The 19,145-nt window shown below is 42.0% G+C and overlaps 1 protein-coding gene across 4 annotated transcripts in view; it reads right to left on the bottom strand.

Annotated features, from left to right (window-relative positions):
• The window catches only part of fhod1 (formin homology 2 domain containing 1), a 235,561-nt gene that overhangs the window by 56,050 nt on the left and 160,366 nt on the right, over positions 1-19,145 (bottom strand). For 3 of the 4 annotated variants that reach the window (XM_078400311.1, XM_078400312.1, XM_078400310.1), the window contains exons 10-12: positions 18,294-18,655; positions 1,750-1,845; positions 132-239 (exon numbers count right to left, since the gene is read on the bottom strand). In XM_078400311.1, coding sequence (XP_078256437.1) covers positions 132-239; positions 1,750-1,845; positions 18,294-18,655 — 566 coding nt within the window. The remainder of the gene's footprint in view (positions 1-131; positions 240-1,749; positions 1,846-18,293; positions 18,656-19,145) is intronic. The other variant, XM_078400313.1, reaches the window with a different exon arrangement.

The raw sequence follows: 19,145 nt of genomic DNA, 5'->3' as shown, positions 1-19,145 counted from the left end.
TCCCTTTCAATCCCATTCTCCTTCTTTAGAGTTTCACCTTGATCCCAGTTACTCCAATTCTATTGTCAAAATCAACCTTCAAATGCAAAACCCGGATCATATCTGAAATCCCTCTTGGTGATCTGACTTACTTGAAAATACTTCTTTCTCCAGGGCCTGCCTTCACAGTTGTGTTTTCTGAAGATGTATTCAGCAATTCTGACTTACTAATTGATGAATATAAATTTTGCACAGTAGGCCTGTGGGCAGAGAAAATATTGATATTTAAACATATAGACAATAAGATTCTCGTTAAATAAAAAAGCAGAGAATAGAGTGAAATGTCCCAATGACCTTACAGTGAATTCCCACAGTGATCTCACCTAATGGAGAGACTCATGATCAGAATCAACAGACTGAACTATTTCCTGTCATCAATAACCTTCAGTATCAGCCTGGTACATTGTCACTGAGTCATTGGGATATTACAATACCGAGTAATAGTTTCTTGGATCGTGATTCTTATAGTACACAGGCTTTGGAAAAACAACATCAAAAATAAATGTATTGAAAAACCATGAGGAAGGAAAGCCAAATGATACAAACATAGTATCTGTTCTAGAACCCAGAGAAACATTTACTGTGCATTTACTTCTCATTTATGACAATATAATTTGATGAATATCAGTGAGAAAAGCTTAATGGTGTGGCTTTACTTTTAAAAGATACACGTCTTAAGAGCTCAAGTAGCGGCTCAGGGAATCAAACAAAAATGATTCGCGGATACTGAAACTCAGTGAAGAAAAACTTGAAAGTTTTGATTTTCAGGAATGGATTACATGGGTAAAATTCTCAAGGCCAAAATTCTACAGAGTAAAAAGCTATCCAGTAAAAAAAATGTATTTTCTTATTGTAAATCGTGACTATTTTTCTATCATTGACAGGAGAAATTTCAATCACTTGTATTGAAATTGTACAATGATCATAATATGAATTCCAGATACTTAATAACGATATTTTATTCTTCAAAGAGCATTTCCATCGACCCATCCAGGCTGCCACGCATTTGTTTTTCAGTTCAATCCAGATCTGTGTGCTGTTCTAAGGCAGAGAGAGGGGGATTTTGATGGATGAGTTCATAAGCATTTGATACAGAGTCAGAACTTGAAATTTGGGACCATTTGGAGTGACAGCATCTTGTCTCTGACTCTTGAAAAACTAAGGGAAGTGAAAAACTAATGAAAGAGTTTGTCAATGAAGTCTATGACTCAAAGAATGCTAAATAACAGACGTATTCAAAGGCATCTTTCAGGGATAATATTAATTCAATTCAATAACCACCAGTGTCCAAAAATGCAACATTTCTTAAACCTCTCCTTGTTCAACAATACCTTGCACTCAACTAAATGGCCCCCAGCTCAGAGTTTAACTTTGGACTTGTGACTGCACATACAGAATTTTGACCGTTAAACCAATTTTCAGAAATGGAAATGCAAGAGAGTGCAGATGCTGGAATCTTGAGCTAAAAAGAAACTCAGTGGGTTAGCCAGCATCTGTGGAAGGAAAGGAACAGCCGACACTTCAGGTCGAGACTGAAGTCTGAAGGAAAGTCCCAACCTTTCTATTTCTCTCCACAGATGCTGACTGACCTGCAGGGTTCCTCCAGCACTTTGCTTTTGTTCTAACCTCCAGAGATAATAGCTGCCACTGTTATTGGCTGTTGGTGAGCCATTAAAATGTCCCAATCAAGATAACAAAAGTAAGACAAACCTGGGGGAGCTGGCGTCTGATGTTTGACTAACAGCCCTAGGTCTTGATGGAAAGGTCATAGATGCTGCTACATAATGGCTGCTGTAGGAGCAGTCCCTGGGTCAAAGGACAAGAGCTGTGAGAGAATGAACAGGGCAAGGAGCAGCCGGACAAAGTTACCACATTAACACTGCGCGGCATGTTTGATAAGTTGCAAGCTACACATGCAACAAGATTGTTAAATAGCTTAATGAAAGATGAGAGCAGAGGTGTTGGTATATAATGGCAATGTCAATATCAGCATTTCATGCAGACTAAAAATCTGACATCAAGTATTTCTGATAACTGAAAGGAGCCACAGAAACATTATGGAAGAGTTGTTATTAAATCAGCAGTATTAAGCTTATTTTAAGATGCAGGAACAGAAATTCCAATTGAGTCATAAGGTCATGGGATAGGAGTAGAATTAGGCCATTTGGCCCATCAAGTCTCCTCCACCATTCAATCATGGCTGATCTATCTCTCCCTCCTAACCCCATTCTCCTGCTTTCTCCCCATCACCTCTGACACCTGTACTAAACAAGAATCTATCTATCTCTGCCTTGATAATATCTATTGACGGCCTCCACAGCCTATTGTGGCAATGAATTCCACAGATTCACCACCCTCTGACTAAAGAAATTTCTCCTCATGTCCTTCCTAAAAGAACGTCCTTTAATTCTGAGGCTATGACCTCTTGTCTTAGACTCTCCCACTAGTGGAAACATCCTCTCCACATCCACTCTATCCAAGCCTTTCACCATTCTGTATGTTTCAATTTTGTTCAATTCTTCAATATTTCAGTTCCGTTGTTAGCCTGCTGGTAGATGAAAGGATTCCATGATGAAGTGGTTTTGTCGGAGGGAAACCCCAGCACCAAGGAACCACAGCCAGCAGAAGATAATCAACAGAAAGTCAGGAATCTCTTGTCTGATCCATCTTCTGGACAAAAGCCCAGAATTTCACAACCCGAACTGTTTGTGGGAAGCCTGGTCACCAATCTGTGGAAGAAAGTCTACAGTCCAGAAAAGGGAAAGTAGCCAACCTCACCAAAACAAGGCAGGTCAACTGTTTTATTCATGTGAACAGGAAAAAGAAAGACCAGGCAGCACAGTGGCACAGAGGTAGAGTTGCTCCTCACAGCTCCAGAGAGCCAGATTTGATCCAGACCACGGGCGATATCTATCTGTACGGAGTTTGTATGATCTCCATGTGACTGCGTGGGCTTTCTCAGGGTGCTCTAGTTTCCTCCTACACTCCAAAGATGTATGGGTTTGTAGGTTAATTGGCTTTGGTAAAAATTGAAAACTGTGCCCAGTGTGTAGGATAGTGCTGCTGTATGGAGTGATCAAAGCAATACCAGGTCATCTGGCCCTGACACCTGTTCAACAATTCAATGAAGCCAGGGACTGTCTTTCATCTCAGCTTCACTTTCCTTTACATTACAATAGGAACCAGAAGGACAACAGAGGGTGGTGGGTGTATGGAATGAGCTGCCAGAGGAGGTAGTTGAGGCAGATACAGTAACAACATGTTACTGACACAGATAGACACAATGCTGGAGTAACGCAGCGGCATTTATTTGGTATCTCACTTGGTATGTTTGGTTCTTTGCCTTGCATATAATCATCCAGATAGTTTAGATCCAGCTAGTCTCCACCAGAAAGTCAGTACACACATTATTTGTTTCACTTTGTTCTGAAAGTAATTGGGTCAGTTCCACCAAAATATTTAGTATCCCAAAAATAAATCTTAAGAAAAAAATCTCAATGGGGAAAATCAAAGACATTCTATTTTATAATATATCTTTGGATTCATAATTTCAAATGAGGGAGTTAATTATTCAAATTATGATTTCTTGCAGTTAAACAGTTAAATCTGCAAGCCCACTTGTCCTTTTGAGTAAACAATTCTCCTGGTGTCCTGGCCAATGTACATCCAGCAGTCAAAAGCAGTCTCTTCCCGTTTGTGGAATCTTTCTTATACTTTAAGGCAACGTGGGATAATAGACAATATTTATCACCATTATTAGTTATTAGTAACATGCTGCAGCTAAACGATCACCAAGGGCAAATGATTAAAGCTCGTTGAAGGTATTTATTCACAAAATGCTGGAGTAACTCAGCAGGTCAGGCAGCATCTCAGGAGATAAGGAGATACTGCCTGACCTGCTGAGTTACTCCAGCATTTTGTAAATAAATACCTTCAATTTGTACCAGCATCTGCAGTTATTTTCCTACACTACCAAAGCTCGTTGAAGCTCCACTTTCCATTACAAACACTTTTCCCTCTTTTATTTTTAAACACCTTTTCTCTGTTTTCTATTCATTTCAACATTTTTGAACCACCAGCCTATTTATTTTCATTCATTTCTTTCTATTTCTATTCTTTATCCCTGTAAAGATCAATCACACACACACTACATTCCAAGATATGAAGCTTGGAGAATAAAGTGTTCAACCCTTTGCCTTAAGCAATGCACTTATCCCTGGCATCCACCTTCCAATAAATTCATTGGGTAGAGCTTGAATTTGGGTGTTTGTGCAAATTTAGTCAAAGGCAGCGATTTGTCATTCTTTCTCCCAATTATCAGTTCCATTGAAATCTCCAGAAACAGAATTCTAGATACATTCACTATTGCAGAAAGTCAAAATCTGCATAATAGGTGGAGGAAGTCACAATGTAATCGCTCCATTTGAAACAGTCTAATGGAGTATTCAGGTTCAAAACACAAAGTGATGGAGGAACCCACATTTTGTTTTTTAGTTTAGTGATACAGGCCCTTCGGCCCACCGAGTCCACACCAACCAGCAATCCCCACACATTAAAACACACTAGGGATAATTTTACGTTTATACCAAGCCAATTAACCTCCAAATCTGTACGTCTTTGGTGTGAGGGAGGAAACCAAAGATCTCGGAGAAAACCCACGCAGGTCACGGGGAGAAGGTACAAACTCCGTACAGATGGCGCCCGTAGTCGGGATGGAACCCGGGTCTCCACGCTGTGGGCGCTGTAAGGCAGCAACTCTACCGCTGCGCCACCGTGCTGCCTGGGTCAGGCAGGGTCTGAGGAGGGAATGAACAGGCCAGGTCAGGCCAGATTGGTACCTTTCAACTATTCATATTATTGCCAAAGGTGATTCAAGGCCATAAACTGCAGTGCGTTACGCTGGTGTTACATTGCAGTGTACAAACAGGACTAAAGATAGCAGAGAGAGATGTTGTTTCATGTTCCACAAACACAAAATCATTCCTGATTCAGCTGTTCGCTGAAAAAATATTTATTCTGATTTTCTAAATTAAACACTTTACTCAACCCTATTACATTTGTAAGCACGATTTCAAGCACTGTTCCCCTGATGGCAGCCAGCAACTAGAATGGGAATAATGCACAAAACCTAAAGAAACAACTTGGCCTTAGATACTTTTAAACTTTGCACTCCATCATCAGACAAACCTCAGCAGTTATTATTTTGCCATTAAATTATGTGGATTTGTTTTGCAGAAGAGTATCACAATTAAAAGTTCCTGTTTTACATGATGATATACAACGTAATTTAGACTACAAAGTAACAGCATGTTTCCCGCCTCAGGGCACAAGTTAAATTGCTCAAGAAGTATTTAAAGCAGCACTTAGTTTGGGAACATAGTCTCACCACAGCTTTTTTCCCATGAAGGTTTTGCTAGCCAGTCCCTTGGGATATGGACGTCTTGCTTCCACTTTAATACTCTTGGTTCTGAGATGTCTGACGAGTCCTGTGCTGGAGTAACTCAGCAGGTCAGGCTCTGCCACGTTAGGGGGAGATGATGTTCGATGGGGCAAGTGGGCTGTCATTCCTTCCACAGTTTGCTGTCAATCTTTGTGTGCTTCCACCCTGGAGATTTAAAATGCCCACTGCCCTCCTGGACAATTCCACTTTGAGTAGCCACTGGCCATGGTTTCTCACAAATAGGTGAAGAGCTCACATTTTTCAAGGAAACTATAAAAGCCTCCATGAAGGTCGACACAAAATGCTGGAGTAACTCAGCGGGTCAGGCAGCATCTCTGGAGAGAAGGAATGGGTGACGTTTCGGGTCGAGACCCTTCTTCAGACTGAAAGCCTCCATGAAGTGTTTTCTCTGCCTTCCTGATGGAGCCTAGAGTGGAGGCTTGCTTCGGAAGTCTGGTGCCAGCATGTTGATGATATGGCCCAACCTCTGGAGCTGTCTCTGTTGTTCGACCAAAGGTTGCATTGAAGTATTGAAGGTGCCTGTGAATGTCATCATCAACATCTGCCTTTGCTGAAAGGTGGCTCCTGAGATATCGGAAGTAGTCCAAGGTTTCCAGTGTCTCAACCTTAATCTTCAATGTGAGGGAAGTGGGAGAGGGGAAGGTCATATTGAGCAAGATTGGTAGAAGACTTTTATTCCAGGTGTTTAGCATAAAGTTCATAAGGTCAGCATGGTGGTGCAGCTGTAAAGTTTGCGCCTTACAGCGCTAGTGACCCGGGTTCGATCCTGATTGCGGGTGCTGTCTGTATGGAGTTTGTACGTTCTCCCTGGGACCACGTGGGTTTTATTTGGGTGATCAGGTTTCCTCCCACACTCCAAAGGCGTTCAGGTTTGTCGGTTAATTGGCTTGGGTAAAAATTGCAAATTGCCTCTAGTGTTTTGGCTAGTGCTAGTGTACGGGGTTGATCGCTGGTCAGTGCGGACTCAGTGGGCCAAAGGACCGGTTACCACACTGTATCTATAAAGTCTAAAGTCCATCCTCTCACTGGCTTCTGTGAAACAGTCCACAATGACTTGGAGTTCAGCCTCCAAGCTTGTAGATGCCCAGTACCACATGAGATCTGCAGAACAGTTCTAGAATTAATGTCATTCTGGAAGTTACCAAATCATTCTGCCACTGTCTCTGGCCCAGACGTCTTGTTGTACATCAGTTGTCAAATGGCTTTTTATTTCCAATCTCCTGCTGGGCTGGATTAACGCTAGAAAATATGCTGTCGGATGAAGTCTTAAACACTTCCAAGTCAAAGACTGGATCAATTGTAATCATGTATTGTCTTTCTGCTGACTGGTTAGCGCGCAACAAATGCTTTTCACTGCACCTCGGTACACGTGACAATAAACTGAGGTGACTGACTGACAGTGAGTAGACCTTCTCCCTGTTCATACCTGCTGGTGCCCACTATCTCCTTGACTTCAATAATCTCTCCTCTGTCCTATGATCTCAGTTAGGTCTCTGAGTATTTCAGGTTGTATGTGAATCTAAATAATGCATGCGAGGATACAAATTAAATTGCTCAAGGAATATTTCAAGAACTATTGGGTTATGTTGGAGACCATTGTCGCATCACTATCTTTTTCTCATTGAAAATGAAAGGCAGTTAAATAATTTTTGTGATCAAAACTATAACGATATAGTCTTCTGATTCACAATCTTCAATGCAAAGCATATTTTCCAGTTATTTATTTTTGTGAATATATCACATTGATAGTCTTATACTGCGATACAAACACTAGCCATCTATGAGGGGTGAAACTCACTACTGACACATTGTGGAACTGGTCAGGAACAACATCAACATTAACATTGCAGCCAATCTCATCAAGCTGGTGCTTCTGTTATTGTTACTTTATTTTGCACGTTGATTTCTATTTCTTGCCACACAAACAAATCATTTATTTTAGCCAACTTCATGAGATAGTCTTTTTTTTAAAATGTCAACCCGGTTGTAATGTTTTTAATGTAAACCCGAGGTCGGCAGAAAAGGGTATTCAAAAATAAAATTGAAAATGCAGAATATCTCTCATTATACATCAGCTGGACTAATTACAGACACACAAGAAACTGCAGATGCAGGAATCTTGAACAAAACACAAGGCGCTGGAGGAACTCAGTGAGTCAAAGAAGCATCTGTGGAGGACGTGGACATGCACTGTTTTATCAGGACCCTTCACACTGATAAGGGCAGAGGGTTGAAAGCTGGAAGGGTGAGGTGGTGGCAGAACAAATCCTGGCAAATGATGAGTGTATGGGGTGAGGGGGGGCTGATCAGTGGGTGGGCTACGCAACTACATGCAGAGCAGACTTTAAAGGGAAATAAATTTGTAAAATGATTTCTTGTATCAAAGCTCCTTTGAACATTCTAATTCCTAACATCTTATATTTGAACCTTTTAAATAACAGCTTCTGGTGTTTAGCTATATGGATAATTAATTCTATGGATGTTTTAAGTCAATAATAATTTGTACAAAAATTATAAAGAGCTCTTGTCTCTAATAAATATAAATTACTATCGAGCTTGAACTTAGGTTTTGTTTATTATCCAAGAATGAAAACCAGAAATAAAGTCACCAGATCTTAAAAACTGGAACTGTATTACTTGTTTGTTCTATCCACCTACTAACAATTAGGATAACTTTTGTCTTTCCGTAATCCTGTAACACCCGTATCAGTTTGTTATTGTGCTGTACAGTGCTCACTATAAACATGGCTCAAAGCCAAGTGTCAATGACACGTCTGAACAACCTGCTGAAACTGGTCACTTTTAAAGTGAGTGTTGATATGAATTGATTATAATTCTCCCAGTTTCCAGCTATCATCCTCTGTGTACAATGTCCATTATTGTTAATCTCAGTTAAACCCTTCAAACCGTATATGCAAACTGGAGCCAAGATCAAAACCAGGACTGAACGGGTAAACGACTTTTGAGACAAAAGGAAAATTCCAATCTACCACAAGTGACTAATGATAACTGCATATTAAAGCAGCTCCACGATGTGAAGATGTCCCACCATGGTCATTTCTTCTCTCTGCTTACATGCAGCAGATGGTACAGAAGCTTGAAAATACGCACCACCGGACTCAGGAACAGTTTCTTCCCCTCTGTTATCAGGCTTCTGAGCAGTCTTTCCAGAAGCTCGGGTCCTGTCCGATTCACCTCTGCCCCATTGTGAACATAAGACCGTCTTAGTTTACTTTAGAGATACAGCGCGGAAACAGACCCTTTCAGCCCACCGGGTCCGCACCGACCAGCGATCCCCGCACATTAACACTATCCTACACCTAATAGGGACAATTTTTACATTTACCCAGCCAATTAACCTACAAACCTGTACGTCTTTGGAGTGTGGGAGGAAACAGAAGATCTCGGAGAAAACCCACACAGGTCACGGGGAGAACGTACAAACTCCGTACAGACGGCGCCCATAGTCGGGATGGAACCTGAGTCTCCAGCGCTGCATTCACTGTAAGGCAGCAACTCTACCGCTGTGCCACCGTGCCGCCCTCTCTGGAAGGGTTGCGATGCAATGCTGAGAACTATACTTTGCACTCTGTGTGTCCCCTTTGCTCTCTATCAATTATACTTGAGTTTGATTTGATTATATTTATGCATGGTTCATCTGATCTGTTTGGATAGCACACAAAACAAAGCTTTACACCACTGCGGTAATCGGGACAATAATAAATCTACTCATTTGGGACTGGTTACTTCTTTAGATAAAGTAGCTGCAGCAAAGTCAAGTATGCATCATTCCCAACTCATTCTCTATCCAAAGTGGAACCCCCACACTGATTCTGCCACACATGCAAAATGCTTCAAGCTAACATGAAGGTGGCTGGCCATTCAATTCTGTAATATTGATTACAAACAGCAGAGGCAATCATGTCAGCTGCTTTGGCAAATTTCAACTGTTTTGTTTGAGAGTTTGAAGTGCTTCCATGAGGTTTTCTGCAGAATGAAGGTGCTGGGAATGGAACATATCCACGACTGCATCGGTACAGTGGAACCACGGGTCAGATGGCAAGAGAAGAGGAGGAAACTGCAAACTCACAACACGATCAATCGCCCACAACGTGTCCCCTGCTGCACATCTTCGCAGTTTAATTCTATGAGAAGCTTTACTTCTCTGCATCAAAATGTGTTTGCCACATGACTGAATGGTTAGGTTAGGTGCAAAGCTGAGTTTCACTTTTATGATAATAATATAGATGAAGTTGCCCAATCAATTGTGATAGAAGAGAGCAATAGGGGAGACGTATGGCATTATCCATCCTTTATTATGAGCAATTATACTCACGTTCAGTTAGGAGTACCAACTTTTCACAGAGATTTGGGCATCTAATCTATACTGACACTTTAAGGTACACTAAACATCTGCTGGGTCACGCAGATGAAATGCTATTCTGAGGCCCAATCTGCCTCAAGAGAAAGATGTAAAATATCTTCCCAGTTCTCAAGTCAATATCTAGCCTTCGACCAAATCAAGACAAAAGTTGGCCTTTTATTTCACTAGTGTTTCTGGTCAATGGCTGCAAACTTCTTGCCATGATTCCTACCTTACCTTAGCGACCACACATCAGGAGTACTAGGAACAGAATTAGGCCATTTGGCCCATCTAATCTACTCCACCATTCAATCATGGCTGATCTATCTTTCCCTCTCAACCCCATTCTCCTGCCTTCTCCCATTAAACCCAGACACCCACACTAATCAAGAATCTGTCAATTTCCTCCTTAAAAAAAAATCCCTTGAATTGGCCTCCACAGTTGACTGTAACAATGAATCCCACAGATTCACCACCCTCTGACTAAAGCAATTCCTCCTCATCTCCTTTCTAAAGGTACGTCCTTTTATTCTGAGGCAATAGCATCTGGTTCTAGACTCTCCCACTAGTGGAAACATCCTCTCCACATCCATTCAATCTTGGCCCCTCACTATATTTTGACACATATTATCATGGAAAGCAAGTCTTGACCACAGAATGAAATAAATGATACAAGTAGGGGGCTAATGCTAACATATTGCAACACAAGATTGATCCTAATAGAAAGATATTTTTCTAAAAACTGCAAAGAATAGCCTGTAGAAATGGGTTAATACTTTACACCGCTGGTTCCAATCATAATTTTCTAAGTACCAATTCTGTAAAGTGTATGTTGGCTTGAGGCACATACAATGGTTCAGCTTGGCTTGGCACCAATGCTGTATCCTAACATGTATTTATTCTCAATGCCCAACCATTACTCACATCTTCAAAACGTATTCACCACAAGTGTTATGAATATTTACTTCTTCAGAGCAGCTGCAACACTGGTAACCACGATGAGAAAGGAAACTGTTATTTTAAAAAATAATCCCTGCCTCAGTGAAACTCACTACACATATCCCTGCAAAAACTAACTGAACATGGGAGAAATGATGATTCACAAACAGAAGGTAAGGAGAAATGATTCTCCCACCAGTCAGGGAATTAATCCTACCAACAGAGTTCAAATTAATCTTTAAAAAAGCATCTTCGCCCATTGGCAACTGCCTGTCAACAGGGAGTTTGGAGATCCAGCTTGATTTATGGAGATGCGGGGAGCTGCAAATGCTGGAATCTTGAGCAGAACACAAAGTGCTGGAGAAGCTCAGCAGGTCAGGCAACGTCACACATTCCTCCACAGATGCTGCCTGACCTGCTGAGTTCCTCACCCATTTATGCCCCGATACATGACAACGTTGTATTGGTGACAGTAGACACTGAAGTAGGTGAAAAAAGACCACATGGGAGGTGGGGAATGAAGAGTCAAAAGGCCATATAGCTGCAGCAAACAAAGTGCAAGGCATTTAAACCATTCATTATATTCCAATAACAGCCTTGCATTGATCAATAACAAGCCCAGAATGAATCTGGAGTCTTTGTGTTATGGGATGTGATCTCAGCCATTTACGATTGGTAATAGGAGGCAGAGCTAGAGTTGTCTCAGTGATTCCAGGCTCAAGATGGAATTATTAGCCCAGGGGTCTTATGTCCAACTACTACACACAGTGTGCTTGGGAAGGTCCTGTGCTGCCGCCTGGACTTTAACGCCTGTCCACTACTATACACAGTGTGCTTGGAACAGGGTACTGATTGAGAATGATCAGCCATGATCACATTGAATGGCGGTGCTGGCTCGAAGGGCCGAATGGCCTCCTCCTGCACCTATTGTCTATTGTCTATTGTCCTGTGCTGCAGCCTGGACTTTAACGCCTGTCCAACTACTACACACAGTGTGCTTGGGAAGGTCCTGTGCTGCCCCCCGGACTATAACGCTGGTTAACACGTAATCTCAGTGACGGTGTGAAAAATAAATGTTTCAACAAAAATCTGGAGGGCAGTCCACGGAAATCTAAAAAATATCAAATGGGCAAAGTTCATGCAGTGAGATGTTTTGGGTAGTTTCTGAGAACACCATGTTCTGAAGCCAATTAGAAAGCAGTCTATACTAGACTCTGTGGTTGTCCATGGAATGCCATTAATTAATGGCCTCATCGTGAAGGCATCCCTCAGTAACTGTGACTGACGTTTGTATCACAAAATGCTGGAGTAACTCAGCAGGTCAGGCAGCATCTTGGAGAGAAGGAATGGGTGATGTTTCGGGTCGAGACCCTTCTTCGTCAGTCTGAAAAGGGGTCTCGACCCGAAACGTCACCCATTCCTTCTGTCCAAGACGCTGCCTGACCTGCTGAGTTACTCCAGCATTTTGTGATACCTTCGATTTGTACCAGCATCTGCAGTTATTTCCCTACATGACTGAAGTTTGTATTCAGTTTGGGTGAAAGAAGAATGTGCATAAGGCCCTGAGAACAGTTTGTTCTGGAATAAAGAAGGCATGGTTAATTGGATAAGAGTGTGTAAGGCATGATTAGTAAGTTTGGAGATGACACGAAAGTGGGTGGTATTGTAGTTAGTGAAGATAGATATAAAAAATTACAGCAGGACCTTGATCAGTTGGGCAAGTGGGTCGAGGAATGGTTAATAGAGTTTAATACAGTTTGGGGAGTCAAACCAGGACCTTCACAGTGAGTGGCCGGGCCCTGGGGAATGTGGTGGAGCAGAGAGATCTAGTAGATGTACATAGTTCTGTAAAAGTGGCATCACAGGTAGATAGGGTGGTTAAGAAGCTTTTCAATACATTGGCTTTCAACAGGGCATTGAATATAGAAGTTGCGATGTTATTTTACAGTTGTACAAGACACTGTGAAGCTGCATTTGGGGAATTGTGTTCAGTTTTGGTCACATTGTTACAGGAAGGATGTTGTTAAGCTGAAAAGAGTGCAGAGAAGATATACAAACATGTTGCCAAGACTTAAGGGTCAGAGCTATAGGGAGAGGCTGTGTAGGACTGGACTTTATTCCTTGGATCACAGGAGGCTGAGGGGTGAACTTATAGAGGTGTATAAGATCATGAGGGGAATAGACAGGATGAATGCACAGAGTCTTTTACCCAGAGTAGGTACATGGACAGGTACATGGACAGGTACATGGATAGGGAAGGTTTAGAGGGACATATGCCAAATGCAGGCTGGTGGGACTAGTGCAGATGGTGCATCTTGGTCAGCATGGGCAAGTTGGGCCTGTTTTCGTGCTGTGTGACTTTATGACTATAATTGGAAGAGGAGAGAACCTCTGAACATTACAATCACCAGGGCAAGGGGACTGAGCAAACTGCTGATTTGTCAATGTCCCCGTGGCCTCCATCCTGAAATCTTAAAGACGAGAGAGATAACTGATGCACTGGTTTTAATTATCAGAAGTTCACTGCTTTGGGGGAAAGTTCCATGAGGTAGGAAAGTAGGAAGAGTAATTCCTTTAATCAATAAAAAGGAGAGAGGAATCAAGAAACTATAGTTTATCATCACGGGTCATCAGGAAAATGTTGGAAACTATTATTGAAGACATAATAAAAAGCCATTGGGAAGCAAAATCTAACTTTTTATCACCTATTTCCTGTAAACTTGCATTGCCTTCTCCAGTTTGCAGTGACTCATATTTAACTCATCAAATGTAAAAATTGTCCCTAGTGGGTGTAGGATAGTGTTAATGTACGGGGATCACTGGGCGGCACGGACTTGGAGGGCCGAAAAGGCCTGTTTCCGGCTGTAGATATATGATATGATATGATATGAATTAATAACTATCACCATCAGCATTTATAACCTGACATCATTATTTTTGATGGACGTGTTTTCTGACACTTGGTTAATGCACATCGGGGTGACGCGATGAGAAAACAACAAAAGTTTTCCATTTCTTTTTATTGCCAAGCAATCAGCCAGGTTGCACTGTGCAACAGTTCCACGATGAAACCCCAACTAGCCCTGGCATGTACTAATGCATGCAGAGCACAGTGCAATATGCTTCCCAGTGGCTCTTTATTATGTCTCCAATAATAATTTCTAACATTATCTTATGATAACCTATAGTTTCTTGATTCCTCTCTCCTTTTTTTGATTAAAGGAATTACTCTTCCGATTTTTCTACCTCATGGAACTTTCCCTTAATGCAGTGAATTTCAGAAAATTAAAACCAATGTCCCAGTTATCTCCCTAGTCCTTAAGATAAGGGGAGAAAGTAGGAACGGGGTACTGATTTTAGATGATCAGCCATGATCATATTGAATGGCGGTGCTGGCTCAAGTGGCTGAATGGCCTCCTCCTGCAGCTATTTTCCATGTTGCTATGTTTAACAGATCTATCTCTGTGCAAGACACAGAAGTACACTGCCTGTTGGAAAGCCCTCTCCAAGCTTGCCTCCTTCCTCTTTGCAACGTCGACCGTTTCAGGCTTCTGTCCAATTCAATGACTGAATCTGCATCTGCCGCTCGTTCAAGGCAGTACATTCCACATCATAACAACGGCACGCAACTTCCAATTTGATACAGTCCAGGCTTCATTAGATGCAAACCAGAAAGTAATTATTTTGGAATTACAACAATAAATATAGGATATCTCTAATTACAAATGCCATCTTTGTTAATATTTAACTTTTCTGTCTGTATTTTTATTTTTTCATGTTTACAATCTTTTTTTTCTAGGAGTCAAAGATCACTGCAGGGTCAAGCCATGAAAATGTTATATCATCTATCGTTGTTTTCAAGTAACTAAAGTGCAGCAAACTGTCTGTGTGCATTTGCCTGGAGATTACTTCCAATGTAGTTTATATTGAGCTGCACATGAATAGAGCACAGAACAGTACAAACAGGAACATGTCCTTCGGCCCACAATGGCCATGTGAAACACCATGCCAAGTTCATCTAATCTCCTCTGTCTTCATGTGATCCGTATCCACCCATTTCCCACATATCCATGTTCCTATCTAAAAGCATCTTAAATGCCACTCTGTGACCTGCATGCACCATTAACTCTGCAAGACATTCCAGGCACCCAGCACTTTCTTTGTGAAAAATACAAACTAGCCCAGCACATCTTCTTTAAACTTTCCCCATCTGACCTCAAAATTATGCCCTCTCATCTTTGGCATTTCAACCCTGCGGAAAGGCTCTGACTATCTACCCTATCTATCCCTGTCACTATTTTATATATTTCTATTAGGTCTCCTCCTTCAACATCTGACTCTCCAGAGAAAAATATGTCCCAATCAAAGTTTTATAAAGCTGCATCATAACTGTGGCTCTTCCACTCAATGCCCTGACAGCTAAAGACAACCCTATCATATGCCTCTTTACCACTCTATCTACTTGTGTTCCCACTTTCAGGGAGGTGTGGATTTGGACCCAAGATCGCTCTGTTAATCAACGTTGTTAAGGGTCTTACCATTGACTGTATGTTCTCCTTATATCCGACCTCCCAAAGTGCAACACCTCACACTTACTTGGATTACAACATCTGCCTCTTCCCTGACCATATCTGTAACGGATCTAGATCCCAATGTTTCCTTTGACAGCCTTCCTCACTGTCTGCAACTACATCAATCGTGGTGACATCCGAAAACGTACTAACTAACCCTTGTACATTTATGCTCAAGTCGTTTATATACTTCATACACAGAGATGCCAGCACAGATCGCTGTGGAACCCCACTGGCCACAGACCTCCAGCCATAACTCCACTCTTCCACCACTACGCTCTGACTTTCATGAGTCACAGTGGATCCCATGGATTTAATCTTCTGCCTCAGCCTATACGAGGGACCTTATCAAATGCCTTACTAAAATCCATATAGACAACATCTACGGTCTCACTCAATCACTTCCATCACCTTCTCAAAACCATATCGAGACAATGGTTAAAATTATCACCTGGTACAGGGAGGTCCCCAGGTCTACATTTGAAATGCTCTGAATAGCAATGGGAAGGAGGTAAAATATTATTTCCTCTCCTCACATGTTTTCAACTATCTGTACTTTCTTATAAGTTTAAACAGATTCAGCGTGTGACTGAACCCTCCCAGGTGTTTCTACAGATGTAAAGCAGGAGGTATCCTTGCCAGAGGGTCGTGCCCTGGTTCGATAATCACAATGCACAGGAACTGGCAGAAGGCTGCAGAGAGTGAAGCACTCAGCTGCTGCATTATGGGCACAGCCCTCCCCAGCCACGTAGGCACCAGATATCGCCAACGATCCCCACCATCTGGACCCAGCTCTCTTCTTGCTGCCACCATCAGTTAGGAGGTACAGACACCTGATGTTGCACACCACCTTGTGCAGGATCAGCTACTTTCCTACAACTATCAAGTTCTTGCATTAACCTCCACAATCTTAACTCATCATCACCGTGATAGCCCCATGGCAGAAGTGTCCACGTGGCGGGGCTGGACACTGGACGTGTCCTAAGCTAAGTCTGCTACCACCACCATCTACTGTACAAGTGGTGACTCCCACTGATTGTCGCCGGAAGCTTGCGCCCTTTTCAGGACGGATGATGACAGTGATGTCACATTTGGAACATGGATGATGGACACCAAAGAAGAAGACCACGACGACCTCTTGCACTACCGTCGACTTGTTTTTTTAACTAATTGTGTTGTGCACTGGGTTTTTTTGGGGTCTCTTTTCCTGTTTACTATCTTGGTGAATTTAAGTGTATTTTATATATCATTTATATTTTTTGTCAATCTGCCTGTGATGCTGAGGCAAGCAAGATTGTCATTGTACATCTACCTTACCGTCTTTGAACTTACAACAATAACCTCCACTTGACTTCACTTGCTGTAACAAGATATGTAGACATTAGCACAGTGATTGTTTCTTCAATAATTAGCTTCCACTTCCTCAAAGGCTCCTAGAGTTACAATCGTATAACCTCGCTCAAGTGATATACAAGTCAGGGGGGGGCTAAGTGAGATTTTTTTTTGATTCATCTCACATCATGGATCTGAAACATTAACTCTGTTTCTCTCTCCACAGATGCTGCCTGACAGCATTTTCCATTTAGTTTCTTGTGGATAAGTGCGACTAGACCATGTAGGACATCATTCTGGGCTTCATCCAAACGTACCTTTTTCAGCTTCCTCCTCCATTATCCAGGAGCACTAGAGTCATAGCAGCAACCCTATTGAGAAGTGGAACAGTTCCTGTATTTGGTGGCTCAGTTGGTTAAACCACTGGACTGTTGGAACTCAGGAACCTCGTGCATTGTAATGGTTGTCATTGTTTTTATGACTTTGTTTCTGCACACCAACATTAGTTTCCTTAGTTCTGTATTGACATACATGTTTTTTAAAAGCCCATTTCATTCTCCTGTAACAGGCAATAAAGAAAAGATTGCCACTTCAAAGTAAGGAGCCCATTTTGCCAACGTTCAAGTGCCCTCTATGCCTAGAAAGCCCAGACTGTGGACTTTCCCGATTTTGACCATGTTGTTCCACGGATGGGCAGGGCAGTCAGAATGTTTCTACTTGGCCTGATATATTAAGGCTTTCATGTTTGTGTATGAAAAATGTCTCAGACGCACATGGGCACCCGAAGGCCTACCCACGCCTGCTTTTGTTTCTGCAGTCAATTCAACCTTGGGCATCAGATGAAGGACAAATAAAGACCAACTCAACCCCAATACAACACTGCAAGAGAATACCAATACTTTGAGCTTTCAACTCATTAGTATTTCCTTTTGGGCCAGAAGATAATGTAGCGTTTTCTCGTGTTTATTGTATGAGTTGAATCAGAAAATGTTATTCTGCAGTTAAAAGGCAATAGGACAAAGATTCCAAGATCAACACAATCACTTAAATATGTTTGTTCTGTCTGGGTATCTCAGCTTATATCTCTGTGATGCTCTACATAAAACACATCTGAACTGTAAACTATCCGGTGATATGCATCATTCTAAGAATCAAAGACATATTAAATTCCTCTTAGTTGGCAATACTGTTGGCAACCAATAGAATCTCGCTTTTAAATGGAACTGAATGGGGAAAAAACTGGAACAAATTTGAAAATGAACAACAGCTGCAAACACCAGCAATCAAAGCAAGAAAGCACATGCATTTATGTAGCATCTTCCATTATCTAAGAACTTCCCAAAGTGTTTAGACCTAATTGATTACTTGTATTGAAAAGAATAACACTGTCAAAGTAGGGAACCTCTCACCACACTTAATCTACCAAACAATAATTCCCCTTCACTTATTTAGCATAGCTGGACCTCATCATTGTCTCCTTACTGCTAATAATTATGTTAATAACTATACTAATGCGTCAAATGGCATGCACACCAAAATAAAACCATTTAGCAATATCAAACAACTTTTCCAGCAAACAGCAACGTACCCTGTTGAAGCCTCCACTTGGTTTGGGGAAGGCAAGTGTAAGTCTCTTGCACTGGCTGCAGGTGTGGTTGGAGTTATTGCAGATTGTGTTTGGTCTTCAGATTGTTTTGGATGGATAGAAATCACTGTTGAAGACTTAATGTCATGAGTTGTGGGCGTGTTGGGGCCCATTGCCATTCCCTCAGGAGGTGGGTTGTGAGGACTAGCCTCAGCTGCCCTGGTTGGTGACAGCTCGGCCATGTTTTGTCCTGAAGATCGCTTGTTCTTCCGTCCGTCATCCCCATTAGGCGTCAGCTTCCTTCTGTCCCTTCGTGAAGTTGTCATGTGCCCATCCTCTTCACCATCTTCATGTTTCAGTGCATTCTGGGTAAAGGGAGAATATTGTTAATTTTCATTCATCCTGTGGGGTTTGTGCTCTGTCATTTATTGCTCCTTACAATAACCACAACAATACTTTACTAGAGGCTTCAAATATGCGCAGGAGTTAACCGTTCGGGTGGTACAGGCTTCACAGGCAAGGCCAGATTCATGGCCCATCTCTAAATGCCTTTGAACTGAGTAGCCTGTTCAGCATTTTCAGTCACCAACATTCATGGGGCCTGGGTCTCACCAAAGCAAATCAGTGAACTAGCCAAGACATAAAGTGCTGGAGTAACAGCGGGTCAGGCAGCATCTCTGAAGAACATGGATAGGTGACGTTTCACAGAGTGCTGGAGTAACTCAGCGGGTCAGGCAGCATCTGTGGAGAACATGGATAGGTGACGTTTCAGAGTGCTGGAGTAACTCAGCTCTTAAGGATAGCGGAGTGAGGGGGTATGGGGAGAAGGCAGGAACGGGGTACTGATTGAGAATG

Source organism: Rhinoraja longicauda, chromosome 6 (genome assembly GCF_053455715.1).
Source record: "Rhinoraja longicauda isolate Sanriku21f chromosome 6, sRhiLon1.1, whole genome shotgun sequence".
Taxonomy (NCBI): Eukaryota; Metazoa; Chordata; class Chondrichthyes; order Rajiformes; family Arhynchobatidae; genus Rhinoraja; species Rhinoraja longicauda.
This window is presented reverse-complemented; position numbering and strand designations above follow the sequence as displayed.